We start from the raw sequence: 15,844 nt of genomic DNA on the forward strand, positions 1-15,844 counted from the left end.
TACTTATCGCTATACCGCAGAAATATATTTGATGGAACCCTTGGTCTATTACTAATATGTCCGAATCTGTCTCTCAAGCTCACAGTAGACTTGCGGATCAATTGTGCATCAGCATATGTCCGCGTTTGGCACTGCCCCGTCCAAGATAATAGAGTTCGGCCGTTCGAGTGTACCGAACCGATAATCAATTTAACACTGTGGGCATCGACAACGATGGCCCGAAGATATGAATTTATAAGTGCCGTAATTATGAATGAAACTTATAGGCTGCCATCGAAAAGTGATGATCACTATGTCAGCCCCTATCGGCGTGGGCTGTGCGAGATCTGTCGCCCGAAAGCAGCGATGACATCAAGTGAATCGAAACCACCGCGACTGTCGCCACAGCGGCAAGAACGACTCCGCTGTCCAATGATGGTAAATAAATAGCAACCTGCCCAGTTACTGTGTCGCTATCTACAGTAGTGTTAAGCACATATATTGCCATTCCGACTCCACATAATAGACAAATTATACACTGTATCATACTCCGTATACTCTATCTGATCCGTCGACCTCTTTCACACGCAATCGTCGCCAGTATTAAATATTAGAGGAAATCTAACATAACAAACATGAAATACTAAACTAGACCAGAACAAATCCGATGAGAAAATTCTATCACAACTCCGGAAATTACTTAAACTTGAAAATAAACCAAAACCTCGATACGCAAACCAACGGCACCCATGCTTTTATGCAAATGTTCAATATGAAATCACCAGCTATTCATACATACGACTCACTCATTGTTATTTCACCGTCGTTACTGCAATTCTTGCTATTGCTCGTGCTCTCTCACATTCAGGCCCTTTTGCCGCCCTCTAAGATATCTTCTTCCAAGATATCTTCACCGAAGAAACGACGCACGATATACAGACCTGCAGCACTCACACCTGCAGCACAGATAAAAAGCGCATCAAACCATCTATCGACAAATTGAGTGTCCAACGGTGCACCTAGCGCTGATGAAACGGCCGAGGACATATCTTTCGGAAGACTGCTTCGCAGCATGAGTGACGTCGACACAACATAGGTCCCCAGTACCTCAGCAACAAGAAGAGCGAGATTGGCCCGCTCAAGAGCGCGCGGGACCGCCTTCGAAATCATGTTGAACGTCGATAACACACTGGAAATGCTGCACATAAAAATGATCCCCGAGAACAAGAATCCAATCTGACGAGCCCAGGCCTGGCGATTCAAATCAGGGTCCCAATACTGTGCCAGCAATGCCAGAACGTGAGTGATGGGGTCCGTCTGAGAGAATGAGCTATTATGGTGACGGAATGGATTTCTCGAGATCAGTGTTGCTATTATTCTGTAAACGCAGTAAATCGCAAAGAGAAAGTATAATGAGCGATAGACCTTGCCCAGTACTGTCTGTGCCTGCTGCTGTTCGTCGTATCGGCGAGTGAGCTCCCGAAGGTCATTAAATAACGATTTCTTCATCGCATACAAGCCTTCAACTTCCAGTCGAGCTGAAGCGTATTCCTTCTCATCAGAATCACCGCGCAACGACGAATACATCTTAGCCATAAGATTAGTTGAAGACAGTGATGCGCTCTTCTGTTTTTCTAGCATCCGTTGCTCCAACGATCTCATTGACGATTCCTTGAATTTAATTAATTCCTCTGTCGTCTCGATACCGGTTCGGACTCGAGATATGTCCATTTCTGACACTGTTCGTGGCTTAGAAGTGAAAGACGAATACGGGGCACTGACGGCACCGAAACCGGAGAGTACGGCCATGGAAGACACGCCAACGAGACCAACTCGAGCTAGGCATTCTTCGCTAAACGACAGGGCTATGGCTTATCAGTCAGTCATGGAACCAAGAGAGAGTATAATAGCTGGCTTACTGTATTTCCAGAACGAGCCTTCAATGTGCTTCGGAAGTGGCAGATAGTCTCCAATCTTGTAGAAGATGTACAACCATGCCATAAAAGATAAGCCCGTAAACAGAAAAATAAAGCGCTTGGTGAGACCTACATTGTCGCATGTGAATTAATACAGTTCCCTGGAAGCCTTAGATGTAGCTCTGGTACCTACCTGTTGAGTCTGAAAACCAGTGGTATGCCAACAAGATGGGAACGATGACAATGAGGATCACCAGCAGAAATGTCGTCGTGATCCTCCATGCTATAAACCGGGGCCTAAGACTAAAAGTTAATAATTTCACATCCGTCGCCCGTCCTACCCACAATCGAATGGTACATACCCTGGCGAGACCCAGTCAGTGATCTCGCAGAGAACTAGCTCGGCAATAACCCCTGCCGTCGCCAAACATAGATCAAACGCCGCCCTAGTGACGATCGACACCGAAGCAGACGTGAAGAAGGGGAACGCCCTATGAGCCAGGACGGAGAATACAGCGAATGAGAATATGAACGGCAAATCACTTAGGAGGACAAATCCGAAGGAGACCGAAGCAACTGAATCAAACTTGCCCATCGTGCGTGTGCAACCTATCGTCAATGCCAATAGCTGGAGATACGGACAAGACTGCGCTGCAATCCCAGTAACTAAAAACGTAGGCCTAGTAGATCGTCGGCAAGATGAAGAACGACGCGGAAGGGGACTGGCCTTAAACGTTGCGTGCTGCGCAGCTCAGCGGCTGGAACCGGCGTGATGGTCCGCGTGTGCTGCAGTCTTGTGCTGCTTCGGTTGGTGCAGGTGCACCATGGTGCTGCTCTTGAGTCAACCCTAATCGTCGGCAAATGCAGGAGACGTGTTCGATGATTATGCCATAGACTGCGCATGTCACTCCGCAGATAAGCTTTCAAACGACGTGCTGTATGTGTGACGTTTGTGCAGGAGTTTTAATGGGGTAAGGGTTATTTGCTTGAACGCCAGGCACAGCGAACCAATCATTTAAAGTAGAGAAATTGCATGTTCTATTTAAAAAGTCTGGATAGTTAAATTAAATTGTAGGTGTCTGTAGAGTATAGATGGTATATATTCCAATTATTTGCTGGAAGAAAGTTCCGAACGGTGATCAAGTTTGCCGGATTTGCATTCTTGTGGGTGAGAAGCAATTGCCAATTGGGTGAAAGGCTGTTAACTCGTGTTCATAACGATCGAAGCTCCCCCTTTTCTCTTTTACCTGATAACTCCGACTAGAGTGTCCACACGTTTAACACGATCGACGAAATATAGAAGGCACATTGTATCTTACCTTTGCTTAAAGAGTCCCGCGATGGCCGCGTTCGCAAGAAAAGGGACGATTCTCACTGCCCTTCTATTAGTTTTCCTCATGGCCACTCCAGCATTGTCAGCAAAGAAGTACCTCTTCAAGACTTGTGAACAGGCACCTTTCTGCCGACGAAACCGTGCATATGCAGACCTGGCAGAAAGCAATGGCGCGGCATGGGATCCCCCTTACGCAATTGATCCATCGACAGTTACTTTTGATAGCGGAGTTCTTCAGGGAACCATTGTGAAAGCCGTTACTGATCCAACTGGTGCTCCGAGCACTGTTGAGTTTCCATTCCAGCTCGCGTTTTTAGAGTCCGGTAGTGCGCGCTTTGTGGTCGACGAGAAGCAGCGCGTTCAGTCTCCGATTCCCGGCTTCCCTGAGGGTCTTACCCAACGAAGATATAATGAAGCCTCCAAATGGGCCGTCACGGGGGATCTTACTCCAGACATCAGTGCTGTCGAATCCACAACCGACGATGAGCGTAAAAACGACATCTTCCACGTGCGATACGGCCGAGACCGACACTTTGAGGCAATTGTGCAATCGAAACCTCTTCAGATCACATTTTACCGTGATGGTGAAACCCACGTGATTCTCAATGACCGCGGTCTTTTCAATATAGACCAGTATCGCCCTAAACCAGCAGATCCTACGAGCTTGGGGGATGCGTTGGACGTTAAAGACATGTGGGAAGAGAATTTTGGTGGAAAAGAAGACAAGAAGCCCAAAGGTAGGCTCGGCCTTTGTCGCAGGCCTACTGTTACGGATGCTAATAGAAATTGGCAGGACCTGAATCAATCGCTCTTGATGTCACGTTCCCAGATTATGAGCATGTATTTGGTATCCCCGAACATGCTGATCGGTTCTCTCTTCGAGAGACCAGGGGCGGCGACGGAAATCACGATGAGCCGTATCGTCTTTTCAATGTTGATATTTTCGAGTACGAGGTCAACAGTCCTATGGCAATGTATGGTGCTATACCCTTCATGCAGGCTCATAAGAAGGGGTCCAGTGTTGCTATTTTCTGGGCTAACGCAGCGGAGACCTGGATTGATATTACCAAGAAAAAGGTAAGCATTCCTCTTGTATGTACAGTATACGGCATATCTGACATATCAATAGCCCAATCCTGAAGCTTTCGGCGTTCGCAAGTCAACGCAGACTCACTGGATCTCCGAGTCAGGAGTCATGGATCTTTATGTTATGCTCGGTCCTGATCCTTCTTCTGTTTATCAGCAGTACGGCCTACTCACTGGATTCACCGCTCTTCCGCCAATTTACGCGCTTGGTTATCACCAGTGCAGATGGAATTATAATTCGGAGGAAGATGTGCTCGAAGTTGACGCCAACTTTGACCTTTACGACATTCCATATGACGCCATTTGGCTAGACATTGAGTACACTGATGGCAAGAAGTATTTTACATGGCTGAAATCCATGTTCCCAACTCCAGAGAAAATGATGCAGGCGTTAGATAAACGCAAGCGTAAGCTTGTTACTATCATCGATCCTCACATTAAAAAGGAAGCAGGATACAAAGTGTACGAGGGCCTCTCGAAGAGCGAGCTTGCCGTTAAGACTGACAGCGGAGAGGAATTCAATGGCTGGTGCTGGCCTGGCGAGTCGGCTTGGATTGATACTCTCAATCCCAAGGCAATTGAATATTGGAAGGACCAGTTTAAGCTCGGGAAGTTCTGCGTAAGTTAATCACAGCATTGAGCTAAGAGATGAATTTAACATCGACTGACAGGGCCACGAGAGCAACTTGCTCATTTGGAATGATATGAACGAGCCTTCTATTTTCAACGGACCGGAAGTTAGTGCCCCACGTGATACCGTTCATTATGGGAACTGGGAACATCGCGATGTCCATAATGTCTACGGCCTGACGTTCGTCAACGCAACGGTCCAGGCTCTGCAGGCCCGGCACCCGCGTCATCGTCCTTTTGTTCTAACTCGTTCATTTTTTGCCGGTTCTCAGAGGCTCGGCGCTGTGTGGACTGGCGACAATGCAGCGACATGGGATTACCTGAAGATTGTTACACCTATGCTTCTGAGTCACAGCATTGCAGGGTTCAGCTTCGTAGGTGCTGACGTTGGTGGCTTCTTTGGCAACCCTACGTCGGAATTGCTGACTCGCTGGTACCAGGCGGGCGCTTTCTATCCGTTCTTTCGGGGACATGCCCACATTGAGTCGAAGCGGCGAGAGCCGTGGCTTCCAGGCGAGCCTTATACTTCGCTCATCCGGACAGCCATCAGAATGCGATATCAGCTCCTGCCGTCCGTTTATACTGCATTCCATCGTGCAAGCTTTGATGGTGTTCCAATTGTCAGGCCGATGTTCTTACTTGCTCCCGATAATGAAGATGCTCTTGGTATTGATGATCAATTTTTCTTTGGAGAGACAGGCCTGCTTGTTAAGCCGATTGTGGAAGAAGGCGCGACGTCCACTGAGATTTACTTGCCAGATGAAGAGATATACTACGACTACTTAGACCAGACTATCTACCAGGGCATTGGCTACAAACATATCGATGCTCCATTAGAGAAGATTCCAATCCTTGCTCGTGGTGGCCATATATTTGTTCGCCGCGACAGATACAGACGATCTGCCACTCTGATGAGCCATGATCCTCTCACATTAGTCGTCCATCTTGATAAGAACGTGAGTGCAGGTCGGCTTTATGTGGTATAAATTAGACTGCTAATGATTGCAGGGTAATGCTGCCGGCGTTCTCTACCTCGACGATGGCGAAACCACCGCGCACAGCCGTGGCGTATATCTGCATCGTTTCTTCATGTTCAACGCTCAAGACAACATCTTGCGATCGCGAAGCATGCAGGCATCCAGTGCCTTTAATAAGTCTTTCGAAAAGTCAATTGATGACGTTCGTATTGAGAAGATCGTTGTTGTTGGTCTGGACCTTGGCAAACTAAAGAATCACGCGGTTGAGGCGTTCCAGGACCGAAAATCGTGGAGCACAGATATTCATATTACGGATGTTGCTGCTGGAAAGGCCAGCGTAGTCACGGTTAGAGATCCTAAGGTTTTGGTTACCGGTGATTGGTCGATCCAGTTCTAAGTATGGATCCAAGATCACAAAATTTACATAGATTCTGTAGATTTCATAAAAAATTGGTAGATGAATTGAAAAGCGTGATTGAAGACCTTATTAACTTCCTGTTCCATAGAGCAACTCGACATGCACACATAAGGTGAAAGATATGACACTCCAGTATACGCTACATAGTAGATTGATCGGACACGTCAATGACCTCAATACCACTATGCAGGGAGTACTCCAGAGAAGCCGACTGGAATTGTTTCGGTGACGTCCTGATGTCACACAACAAACCGCCTATTTCGACATCTTCGCCATCGTCTTCACTGTCGGGTATGTAGTCGAGTAGTCGGCCATCGCTGCCGAAGACCCTAGATACCGAACCGCCCCTTGTAGGCGGAAAACCCTGCTTGCCTGTGTCAGTGGCACGCTGTGCCGACGCAGTGCCTGCTTCTTGGGGAACCTGCAAATGCATTTTTCGACTAGCCTTCGAAGAGATTGCGACGACTTCGTCGTCCGCATTCTCCTGCCTCTTTGTCTTCTTCTGTCGAGATGTAGCGGGTGCATTCCTTGACTTTATTAATGCAACCTTGGATGCATCCGTAGCTCCATCTGCAGAGTCGTGTGACTTTGTACGCTTTCTAACTGGCGATGTCTTCACTTTTTGACTCAGTTGTCCAAGGTCTGACTCAGAATCCAAAAAGTCTACTAGCTCAATCTCATTAGCCATATCGTTATCTTCGACCATCTGATGCTGCTGGGTCGCACTGAGGTCCGCAGTGTCTTCCTGGACACCCGAGCCTCGCCAAAAAGCATTCCGTATCAGCAGTCCCCAATCAAGCTTTTGCTCGCACGTCGTACAAGCACCTTGAACTGGTAATACGTGGAGATGCTTATCCGACGGATCCCCAAACTGAGATAGGAATTCGTTAGCTAAACACGTTGTATGGTACGTTTCTAGGCAGTCTGTGTTTGAGCAAATGACGGTTGCAAGACCATGCTGGCTGTCTTTATTGTCGTTGTATAAAAGCTCGGAGCAGATACCACATACATCTCCGTCCTCTATCCGATGCGCCGAGTAGGAGAAATAGGGTTCATGTATTTCTCAGACTAGTCAGCCGTGACTATGCATGAGCATCGTGTTGTAACATACCATTGGTAACCTTCAGCCCTTTAATCCCACCTAGTCCATCGCCGTCATGTATGTTCATTCTTTGCGAAGATACAAGTTCGGCAGCAGCTTCAGCCTCCAACGACTTAAACGTCTCCCTGGCAATTGTCTTTCGCACTCGTTTCTTCGGTGGGGATTCTGAGTGCTGGGTCTCACTCGCGACCTCTCGTGCCTCCCGATCAGTCTTGGCCTTTGCATCCTTTTCTAAGCCCTCAGGTCTCCGTATATCAAAGAGGACAGTAACATGTGACGGTATTTCAGCGAGCTTATACTTATTCTGTTTCCAAACAGTTTCCACCTCCGTGTCAAAAATATGAAACCTCAGCGGCCACCGACATAGCGAGTGCGACGATATGAGTAATCGTAGATTTCCGAGATGTTTGTGGAGCGTACCTACTTCCTTCTTATTTTTTGTGATACGGTCGCCTGGCTGTATATGACGTGATCTGTATGGATGTTGCCATGCGTGCCTGCGGATCAGTTAATGCTGCTGCAAGAAACTAAAGAAAACATACTCAAATTGAAGTGCGCTGATCTTGGATGGAAATCCTGAAACAATACAAATCATATTCCACGGTCGTTTATCAGATTGCTTCGTCTTCCATGCGCCTTGCAGTAATTCTCCATTATGCTGTCGTAGTCGCTAGTGACCACATATCAGTAAATGCAATAGTCGCCCGCGATTGTGAATATTTACACGTAGGGGTAGTGGAGTAGACCCGATGTAAAAACTTCTGGTCTTCTTAGACGAGCGCAGTAAGTAGCAGCAGTAAAACTGCGCGTAAGTATGCTCGCGTGGCATCCCGCCTTCTGCCCGTCTATGGTAGTAATCTAATTAGGGCGCAATTCTTAATGCAGATATCGAGTGCGATGTAGATTGCGGCGGAACAGTTGCGCATGGGATATGTGAGGCTTGCTGACTAGGCGCGTTCCGGGGAGGCTGAAGTTACGTGTGCGATACGCGGTCGGGACGCGCCGCGGGTCTTACCCTATGGCGTTAGCATTTGCTGACTGCTCTACATAATGCTGTACGCGTGACGACGAGATTGCGTGCGGGAAAATATGAACCTGAATATATTGATTCTCATCTCTAAATATGACCTCATGTACACGTTACCAATAAAGACAAAACCCGTGGTCCATTCACTGCTGACCATGTCAGGAATTGGCTCCTGATTCGATTCGAAAGGCTGAATTGTCACTAGTAGCTTTGAATCCAAAACTTCACCTTCTATATACATATCCTGACATCTATTTCCATATAAGACTATATCTCACACAATACCCAAATAAATACGCCAGAAAACAGTCACAATATTCATCCCATCACGAAGTTCAACCAGCTAACAAGTATTCAAAATGACTCCTGCCGTAATAACTAGGTAAATGTCGTTGGACATGTTACAATTGTGAATATTGTCGTCTCTGCACAAAAGAATCAGCACATGTAAAATTAGTCAAAAAGGATTATACCTCCTGCCACTTGGCGTACGCCAATTTCGCAAGGGCATACAGCAGCAGACCACCTGCTAGAATAATGAATAAGATGACAATAGCCTCATCTTTCACGGAATCTCGTTCTACAGTGACAGTTAGCCATTGTCTCTGAACAACACCTAAGCTCGTCAAAGCCGAGGGGACACACGAAAGCAAACTGTTGACACATCCATGTCCTCCACCGCATCTTTACATATCGGCAAGTTATAGTTCAGACAAAATTTTCGGTTACATTCCAAGCTCGCCTGGCTTGGAGATAGCTCCTCGGGCATTCGAATAATTGTAGAATTTGTGAAACAAGTGCATTTGCAGAAAGAGGTAACTGCGGATGTAGTTGGTAGCGATATGAGCAGCAGGAAAAGGAGCGATTCTAATACTCCCGAATTCGGCTTCGACAGCCAGCGTCTTTTTGATAATAGTCGAGCCATCGCTGGTTGTACTTGTACGCGAATGTCGGGAACATTAACTGTGCAGTGATGCAACCAAACATAATTTGATTGCCCTGGTCGTGCGGCTCCGCTGTACGATCTTCTTGCATCCACATTTATGACCCCTCACTGACAGAGAACCAGCTGTCGCATATTTTATATTTGCAAATTGGAGGCAAACCCGTAGTATTTTGCCAGACTTAATTTGCACTAGTGTCATTCGATTATAGAATAACTGGGCTGGACTTGTGATACGTATTTCAAATCAGACCAGCGTTCGGGACGACTTCAGGTTAAAAGGTGCATTCCTGCTGCACTACATATCAGTCTTTCCATACCGTTTCGATTATGCGATACCGTCCTAAGAGGGACCTCTCAGCGATCTACCAACGGTTCAAATGCTAACACAGCGAATTCAAGACTCTCTACGTCTTCGCAAACGCGGAGACATGACCGTTCAGCATCATCAGTTCATGCATGTGGACGACGGAAAGGCATCGTCTGCAGAACCACTGTCAATTTGTGTAGATATGCTCAAATCGACTACATCTCTTAACGATTGTCACGAAAAGGAAGAAAAACTATCTGTTAGGAAATTGGGCCGTGCTCTTGCACTCAACGTCAATACTCACTTGGCGGCGAATTCGAATACGCCAGATATCGCTATTGTACACGCCCAAGCTCCGGAACCTACGCCAGTATCAACATCGACCCGTCGTCGTATCAGCGCAAGGTATCATAGGTTAATCACATTTCTGCGTGCATCGCACGAGCGCCTGACATCACTGTCGCGGCACGATTTGAACGAAAATAAGACGACGCCAGTCAGTTCCTCAATTTTTAGTTTGCCCTCAGGTCTTGAGTCATCTGATTTCCTACTGCTTCCAAACGCAAGCACTGCACCGCAACATCATTATCCTACTCTGGAGATGCTCTCTCGCTCACCGCGGTCGATCAAAGCTGGGACACAAGGATGGGGTACATATACATACTCACCGGTTATTCTCAAGACAGACAAACAGAAGTCCGAATTTCAACACACTCCTTACGCGTTCCATAAGCTCCTAGCTACGCCATCCACGCATCTTTCTTGCTTCGAGTACCTCTCGGTATACGTGCCGCTTGTCACCACGCTGACTGCGCGAGCGCGACAGAAAATGGAGATCAAAAGGCGGAAGCGATATAGCTTAATTTACTTCAACGAACCCAGGGCACAGTGTGAAAACAGTTCGGCCAATAGCTGTGCTACTCGGCCTGCAGTCGATTGCTCGCCATGCGCGCATTATCACACCGATGACGATGCGGAGAATGGGTATTCGTACGTTTTAGGTGACGAAAATTCTGGGAGCAACTCAGGGAATGGCAAGATTGGGTCAAGATGCGCATCGTATTCTGGGTTTTACAATCCACCGACCCTGCGCTTTGTTGGCGGGTGCCGCACATTCAGTGAGTACTTAGGAGACTTCTGTGCATGGGTGGCATCGCATGGCAACGAGAACGAGAATGGATCTGGAATCAGGGAGGATGACGTTGACGAATTACTTCGGACCGGATGTGTTCCCGCCTTGTTGAGGAGCATGGCGTTGATGGAGGGTCGAAAAGAGGATTACTATTACACGAGCAGCAACAAGTCGCCGAAGTACTCTTGGCTTGGCAATAGTAGCAATGTGTTGAGGAGCAGAAGCGGGAACACTGGAAGCAGGAGAAAGCGGGAGTTGGCAAAAGGGATTGGGGTGAGTTACACAGCAGATCGTAACTACATTTGGAGAAAGCGAGCGGAAGTAATATTTAATCCTGATATTGTTTTGCGGGAGGAACATGAAATTAGGGACTGTCACAATGGTGCTGACATAGAAAGCCTGGTGGAGCGGACTGGGACAGCGCAATTGGATCGACTGGGAGCATATGAACAAGCTGGAATGGATAATGAGACTAGCGTTCTGTTTAGAGAGTTCGTTGACAGTGTCTTTAGTGACTCCGAAAGTAATATGGATCTTGCAGAGCTGACCGATCATTTGCCCCTGGTGAATGTAAACGTCAAAGAGGTAGATGGCGATGACTGTAATAAGCAAGACGATAAAGCGGAGGATGAATTGGGCACTGTTTTCCATAACGACATTATGGTGTCGCCTCGCACCAAATTTCAAACTGCGATGGACAAGATGTGGAACTACAGTTTGAAAAAGAACAGCAGATATTTAAGCGTGTAACTGTACTGATATGCGTAGTACTGGAGTTCTGAACTGAAATGAGCCTGATTGGAGTTTGATGGTTTAAAATTACCTTTTCGTTATTGTTGATGATTACTTGGACATGACACAACTTATTAATGCATACTTTATGACATATTATACGTTAAGACAATCTGGACACTCCATATTTACAATTTCACAAATTCAACGCCAAAAATGCAGTCCTCAGACGCTATGGTACAACTATCTAACCTCAGTAATCCTAACTCCATTTTCTACCAACCAACTGCGAGCCTTAGCTTCGCTACTCGTGGGATCGTCGTCTTCGCCTCCAACCCGGACCTCGCCGACTGCCCTGCAAATCCACGGTCTCGCAAACTCGTTATCGTCACCAATCCAGTTGACCAACCGTCTTCGTCTCGTCATTCCGTCATCGACGCAAAACTCCAATTTGCCGCCCTCTGTGAGCTCTTTCACCATTGCAGCAACCTCAGCTGGTGCAAGTTTCGGTAAGTTTGAGTTCGTGCGCCCAGTAACGCATGCAGGATTCGTGCAATAGCTGCGCTTGCATCCCGTAGTAAGCTGAATGAAATACCGTCGTTCGATCCGACCTTTAAGACGCGCACCAGTGGGATCGTGCATGGGCGAATACAAAGGACCGAAACACGAAGAGCATAGGCCCAGTGAATTGCTATTCGCGGCAGCGGGATCGTCGTCGATGACCCTAACACAAAGTGCGTTGGCGCAAATTCGTGGCAGTGGAGCGGATACTCGTTGCAGTTCATGAAGTTGCATGTGGCTGTCGAGATCGCGGAGTTTGACAATACGGTTGCAGCGGGGGCAGTCTGTTGTACGAGTACCACATCGGAATTCGTGGCCGGTGTATCCCGCTAACAAATCTGACTGGGAGTCACGAGATTCTTGAGGGAGACGGAGATGGCAGAATCGGCATATGTGAAGCTTCTGTGGGCAGATTGTTGCCCTGTGATGCGCAAGATGTTGCTGAGACGGGAATGATTCGCCACAAACGCAGGTCGCTAAAGTATGATGTGCCAGGATGTGCTTCTCCTTGGTAGAAACAGAATCACACGAAAAGGAATCGAGGTCACAATGCCAGTGGGAGGCTGGGATGCCGTCCTGTCGACGGAAAATCCGACCGCAGCCAAGATGCGGACATAGCAAATTATTCCTCTCGCAAAACGCTGTATGCAATTGGAATGTCCGCGGAGGGAACAATTGCTTGCAATTGGGACATTGTCTTGACTCCGACTGTGGCGCTGGTGCCGATTTTTGTTCAACAATGCCTTCTTCTTGAGATACCATCAATGAGAAGGATAGCGGCACAACGCAACTTCTAACAGCCAGCGTAATCTTCTCAGCTGTGGCAAGGAACGAATTCGACGGCGCAATGGATATAACGTTCTTCTCGTCGGTCTGCGTCGACCACAAGAAATAGTCCTTCGATGGATGCTCGTCAATTGACACAAACACATCTGCTGCCCTACCATCAATATCCCTCTCAGAGCTGTCCCCCGCATCCAAAACTTCTAATTCCACAATAACAGGTCGAGATCTATCCCACGACTTGAGATCAAACAAAAACACTTGACTCAAATCACTAAAGGTACCACGAACAGGCGCGTCCTGACTAATAGTCGCAACCTTCCCACTTTCCACCTTCCGTTTCGCGTCTCTATGCGCCACCGATTTCCATGCATGATCCTCTGACATGGCAGTGATATCGACCGTCAAATCCGTCTCGACAATACACACTGCTTTCTCAGGTTGCAGATTATTGACCAGAAGTGTGATTGCCTCGCGTGTGGCTGGATTGACAATAGAAAACGTCTGACCCTCAGTCAAGGTCGTGTAAGAAGCCTGCAGCGCGGATTCGAGTAACGCTTTCCAGTTGTCGTCCATGGTGAGGTAATTCGTGTCTAGGGGACATAGCGAGACGAACGTGCCTTTCGGTAGATCACATTTCGAGACCAGCAGGACGGGAGGTGTTGATCCGTCTTGCGTTGACGAGGCTTGTAACTGCTTTTCAGAAACACCGAGAGTCGAAGCTATTTGTGGCGATATCAGCACTGTGGACTCTGGAGCAGAGAACTCGCGGACTCCACAGTGCGTATATGCGTTTGTTGCCGGATTGAATACGCGGAACGTAAGTGGAGACGGTAATGACTCCCGACCGGCCTCGGAAAGTAGTTGCTCGAGGACTGATTGCGGCAGGACGATTCTGTCTGAATGTGCTAGTGCCCCCCGAATGCGGGGGACTAATACTGTAGACGATGTTGGAGTTGTCATCGCTTTGGATGGTGGATCAAAAGCTGACCGTAAGTGTCTACAAGAGGGAGCTTCAATCGACGGGGCAGCTGAGGATACGGTTGCCTTTAAACCAGTAAATACAAAAAGATTAATATCTCGAACGAAATTTCGTTGTAATAGCTTCGAATTTCTTCGAACCTCATCGAAGGCGAGCGACGAGTATTACTGATTACTGTGCTGACGCGAGCAGCAAGACGAGAGGGTTAAGGGTATAACGCCACAGCCGCACGTCACATGCGCCACTTCACCGCCGTCCGCCTGAATTGCATGCAAACTCAACGCCTGGCAGCTGGTTAGCCCTTTGCACCATTCAAACCAGCTAGATTATTTCCAGGCTTGCTGCTGGGGCAACTGCATACATACTTGAATCATATGCCAGGCTTTGCAAACAGTCATTCCGTCTTTCGTTTATTATGTGTTCCGTTACATGGAATAAATATACTAAACCTGAAATTATGAACCAGTTCGGGCCTCGCGTGCTTAATTATGGCTCGGCCGGACGATTCACACTACTTTACCAGCGGAGGTCTGGCGTCAATAAATCGACTGCTATTGGCAATAGAGGACACTATAGTGCGTATTTCTACCAAGATTGCCGATTGATCTTGACAGTAGATCATCTGCATCCCACCGCGGCAAGGTATGCCATAGAGTAATAAATCGCATCTTCAGCACAAACCAAGCAAGTATATTCCTATGTGACCGACCTATATACTTTGTCATGCACAAAAAATAAGTAACTCAGGCCATGCCCTTCGACACAACATCCTTCCTCTCCTCCCAAATAGTCTTTCCTGAACAGCTACATACAGTTTTTTCATTTTCCCACACACCAGCGCTCCGAGCAATGACCCCCACCACATCCTCCAAAAACATCTTCTTGCAATCCTTATCCAAGCCAACGACCATAGACCGGCCGATTAGTTCCCATATAGGCAAATTGTCCTTGATGATGAACGCCTGCCCGCTGCCATGTTCGTCAACTGTCACGGAGCCAATAGACTTGTACAGACCGCCCGCGCTTAGCGGGCCTCGGGATATGTCACCGCCGGCGCGAATGCTGGCAAAGTATGTCATGCGAGGACGCATTCCGGAGAGCGTCAGGTCAACGAGAGTACTGCTAGGCGAAGCCTTGACGAGGCGAGCGAGACCTCGGACCGGAGCGGCGTTGTGGGCTGGCTCGTGAGTCTCGAGTATGCAGACAGCGGAGCCTACTCTCGTTAGTAACATAATGACATGAACCAAACGGCCGCGGCCACGTACTGTTAGGTTCGCCGCTGCCTCGAACAATAGCATCACGACCGGTTCCCTGAATTGCTCTCACAATTGACGACGGCGCGGCTACAAAGAGCGTCAGTAGCCCACTATATAGGCCCACTCAAAATACATACCGCTGCCTTCCACAGAAACTAATTGCTTCGATAAATCGACATCCACCGTTTCGATGCCTTGAGCAGTCAGCACTTCTGCCAACCACTGCACTCTTTTGTTTGCGCGTAGAACAGCACAGTAAATATTAGATACCCACCATCAACCTTATTTAGCGCGCTGGTAACATCTTCAACACAATCCTTGCAATGAAGCGGCACAGCAAAAACAGTCTACCGTCTCATTATCAGCGATATTCATTTTCGTTTTGAGTGATTTAGGTCCCCTTGCAAATCGGCCATACCTTCAGTGATATCGACATCATGCTCAATGGTCTTTATACCAAGAACCACAATAATATCACGCCAAACCTGTGGGAACGTGGGGTAGTAGTAATTGGGAAGGTAAAGGAAGCAGCATACAATTAATTGTTCTGGCTTGGTAATTAAGCGAAGCTTGGTCATCCGCTGGATTTAAGGTTTGGATACTAGCACGTGACCACCAGGTGTGTACGACGTCATAACAACTCTTATACACAGCAGACTACAAGTACTCTAATGTCG

The 15,844-nt window shown here is 47.6% G+C and overlaps 7 protein-coding genes across 7 annotated transcripts; 2 read left to right on the top strand and 5 right to left on the bottom strand.

Moving 5' to 3' along the window:
- Positions 1 to 422: 422 nt before the first annotated feature.
- Positions 423 to 2,634, bottom strand: POJ06DRAFT_260212 (Abscisic acid G-protein coupled receptor-domain-containing protein). Its single transcript, XM_056188456.1, has 4 exons — positions 2,258 to 2,634; positions 2,089 to 2,192; positions 1,899 to 2,024; positions 423 to 1,844 (listed from the first exon to the last, which is right to left on the bottom strand). Exons 1-4 carry the CDS (start codon positions 2,488 to 2,490, stop codon positions 844 to 846), a joined length of 1,464 nt encoding a protein of 487 aa, XP_056041272.1. The 5' UTR covers positions 2,491 to 2,634; the 3' UTR covers positions 423 to 843.
- Positions 2,635 to 3,120: 486 nt separating this feature from the next.
- Positions 3,121 to 6,376, top strand: POJ06DRAFT_260214 (glycosyl hydrolases family 31-domain-containing protein). The gene is made up of 5 exons (XM_056188457.1): positions 3,121 to 3,965; positions 4,022 to 4,305; positions 4,358 to 4,933; positions 4,986 to 5,900; positions 5,953 to 6,376. Exons 1-5 carry the CDS (start codon positions 3,236 to 3,238, stop codon positions 6,316 to 6,318), a joined length of 2,871 nt encoding a protein of 956 aa, XP_056041273.1. The 5' UTR covers positions 3,121 to 3,235; the 3' UTR covers positions 6,319 to 6,376.
- On the bottom strand, positions 6,377 to 8,377 carry POJ06DRAFT_260217 (uncharacterized protein). Its single transcript, XM_056188458.1, has 3 exons — positions 7,984 to 8,377; positions 7,451 to 7,938; positions 6,377 to 7,401 (listed from the first exon to the last, which is right to left on the bottom strand). Exons 1-3 carry the CDS (start codon positions 8,034 to 8,036, stop codon positions 6,479 to 6,481), a joined length of 1,464 nt encoding a protein of 487 aa, XP_056041274.1. The 5' UTR covers positions 8,037 to 8,377; the 3' UTR covers positions 6,377 to 6,478.
- A 142-nt stretch (positions 8,378 to 8,519) lies between these two features.
- Positions 8,520 to 9,443, bottom strand: POJ06DRAFT_260219 (uncharacterized protein). Its single transcript, XM_056188459.1, has 3 exons — positions 9,114 to 9,443; positions 8,942 to 9,048; positions 8,520 to 8,893 (listed from the first exon to the last, which is right to left on the bottom strand). The coding sequence occupies exons 1-3, from the start codon at positions 9,391 to 9,393 to the stop codon at positions 8,870 to 8,872; spliced, it is 411 nt and encodes a 136-aa protein (XP_056041275.1). The 5' UTR covers positions 9,394 to 9,443; the 3' UTR covers positions 8,520 to 8,869.
- An 86-nt stretch (positions 9,444 to 9,529) lies between these two features.
- Positions 9,530 to 11,715, top strand: POJ06DRAFT_285741 (uncharacterized protein). Its single transcript, XM_056190206.1, has one exon. The coding sequence runs from the start codon at positions 9,792 to 9,794 to the stop codon at positions 11,601 to 11,603; it is 1,812 nt and encodes a 603-aa protein (XP_056041276.1). The 5' UTR covers positions 9,530 to 9,791; the 3' UTR covers positions 11,604 to 11,715.
- Positions 11,716 to 14,086, bottom strand: POJ06DRAFT_23073 (ubiquitin fusion degradation protein UFD1-domain-containing protein). The gene has a single exon (XM_056185782.1). It carries the CDS (start codon positions 13,890 to 13,892, stop codon positions 11,829 to 11,831), a length of 2,064 nt encoding a protein of 687 aa, XP_056041277.1. The 5' UTR covers positions 13,893 to 14,086; the 3' UTR covers positions 11,716 to 11,828.
- A 150-nt stretch (positions 14,087 to 14,236) lies between these two features.
- On the bottom strand, positions 14,237 to 15,834 carry POJ06DRAFT_260223 (superoxide dismutase). The gene is made up of 5 exons (XM_056188460.1): positions 15,586 to 15,834; positions 15,442 to 15,514; positions 15,305 to 15,361; positions 15,177 to 15,254; positions 14,237 to 15,124 (listed from the first exon to the last, which is right to left on the bottom strand). The coding sequence occupies exons 1-5, from the start codon at positions 15,604 to 15,606 to the stop codon at positions 14,655 to 14,657; spliced, it is 699 nt and encodes a 232-aa protein (XP_056041278.1). The 5' UTR covers positions 15,607 to 15,834; the 3' UTR covers positions 14,237 to 14,654.
- Positions 15,835 to 15,844: the final 10 nt, after the last annotated feature.

Source organism: Lipomyces tetrasporus (assembly GCF_029532465.1).
Source record: "Lipomyces tetrasporus strain NRRL Y-64009 chromosome Unknown POJ06scaffold_10, whole genome shotgun sequence".
NCBI lineage: Eukaryota > Fungi > Ascomycota > Lipomycetes > Lipomycetales > Lipomycetaceae > Lipomyces > Lipomyces tetrasporus.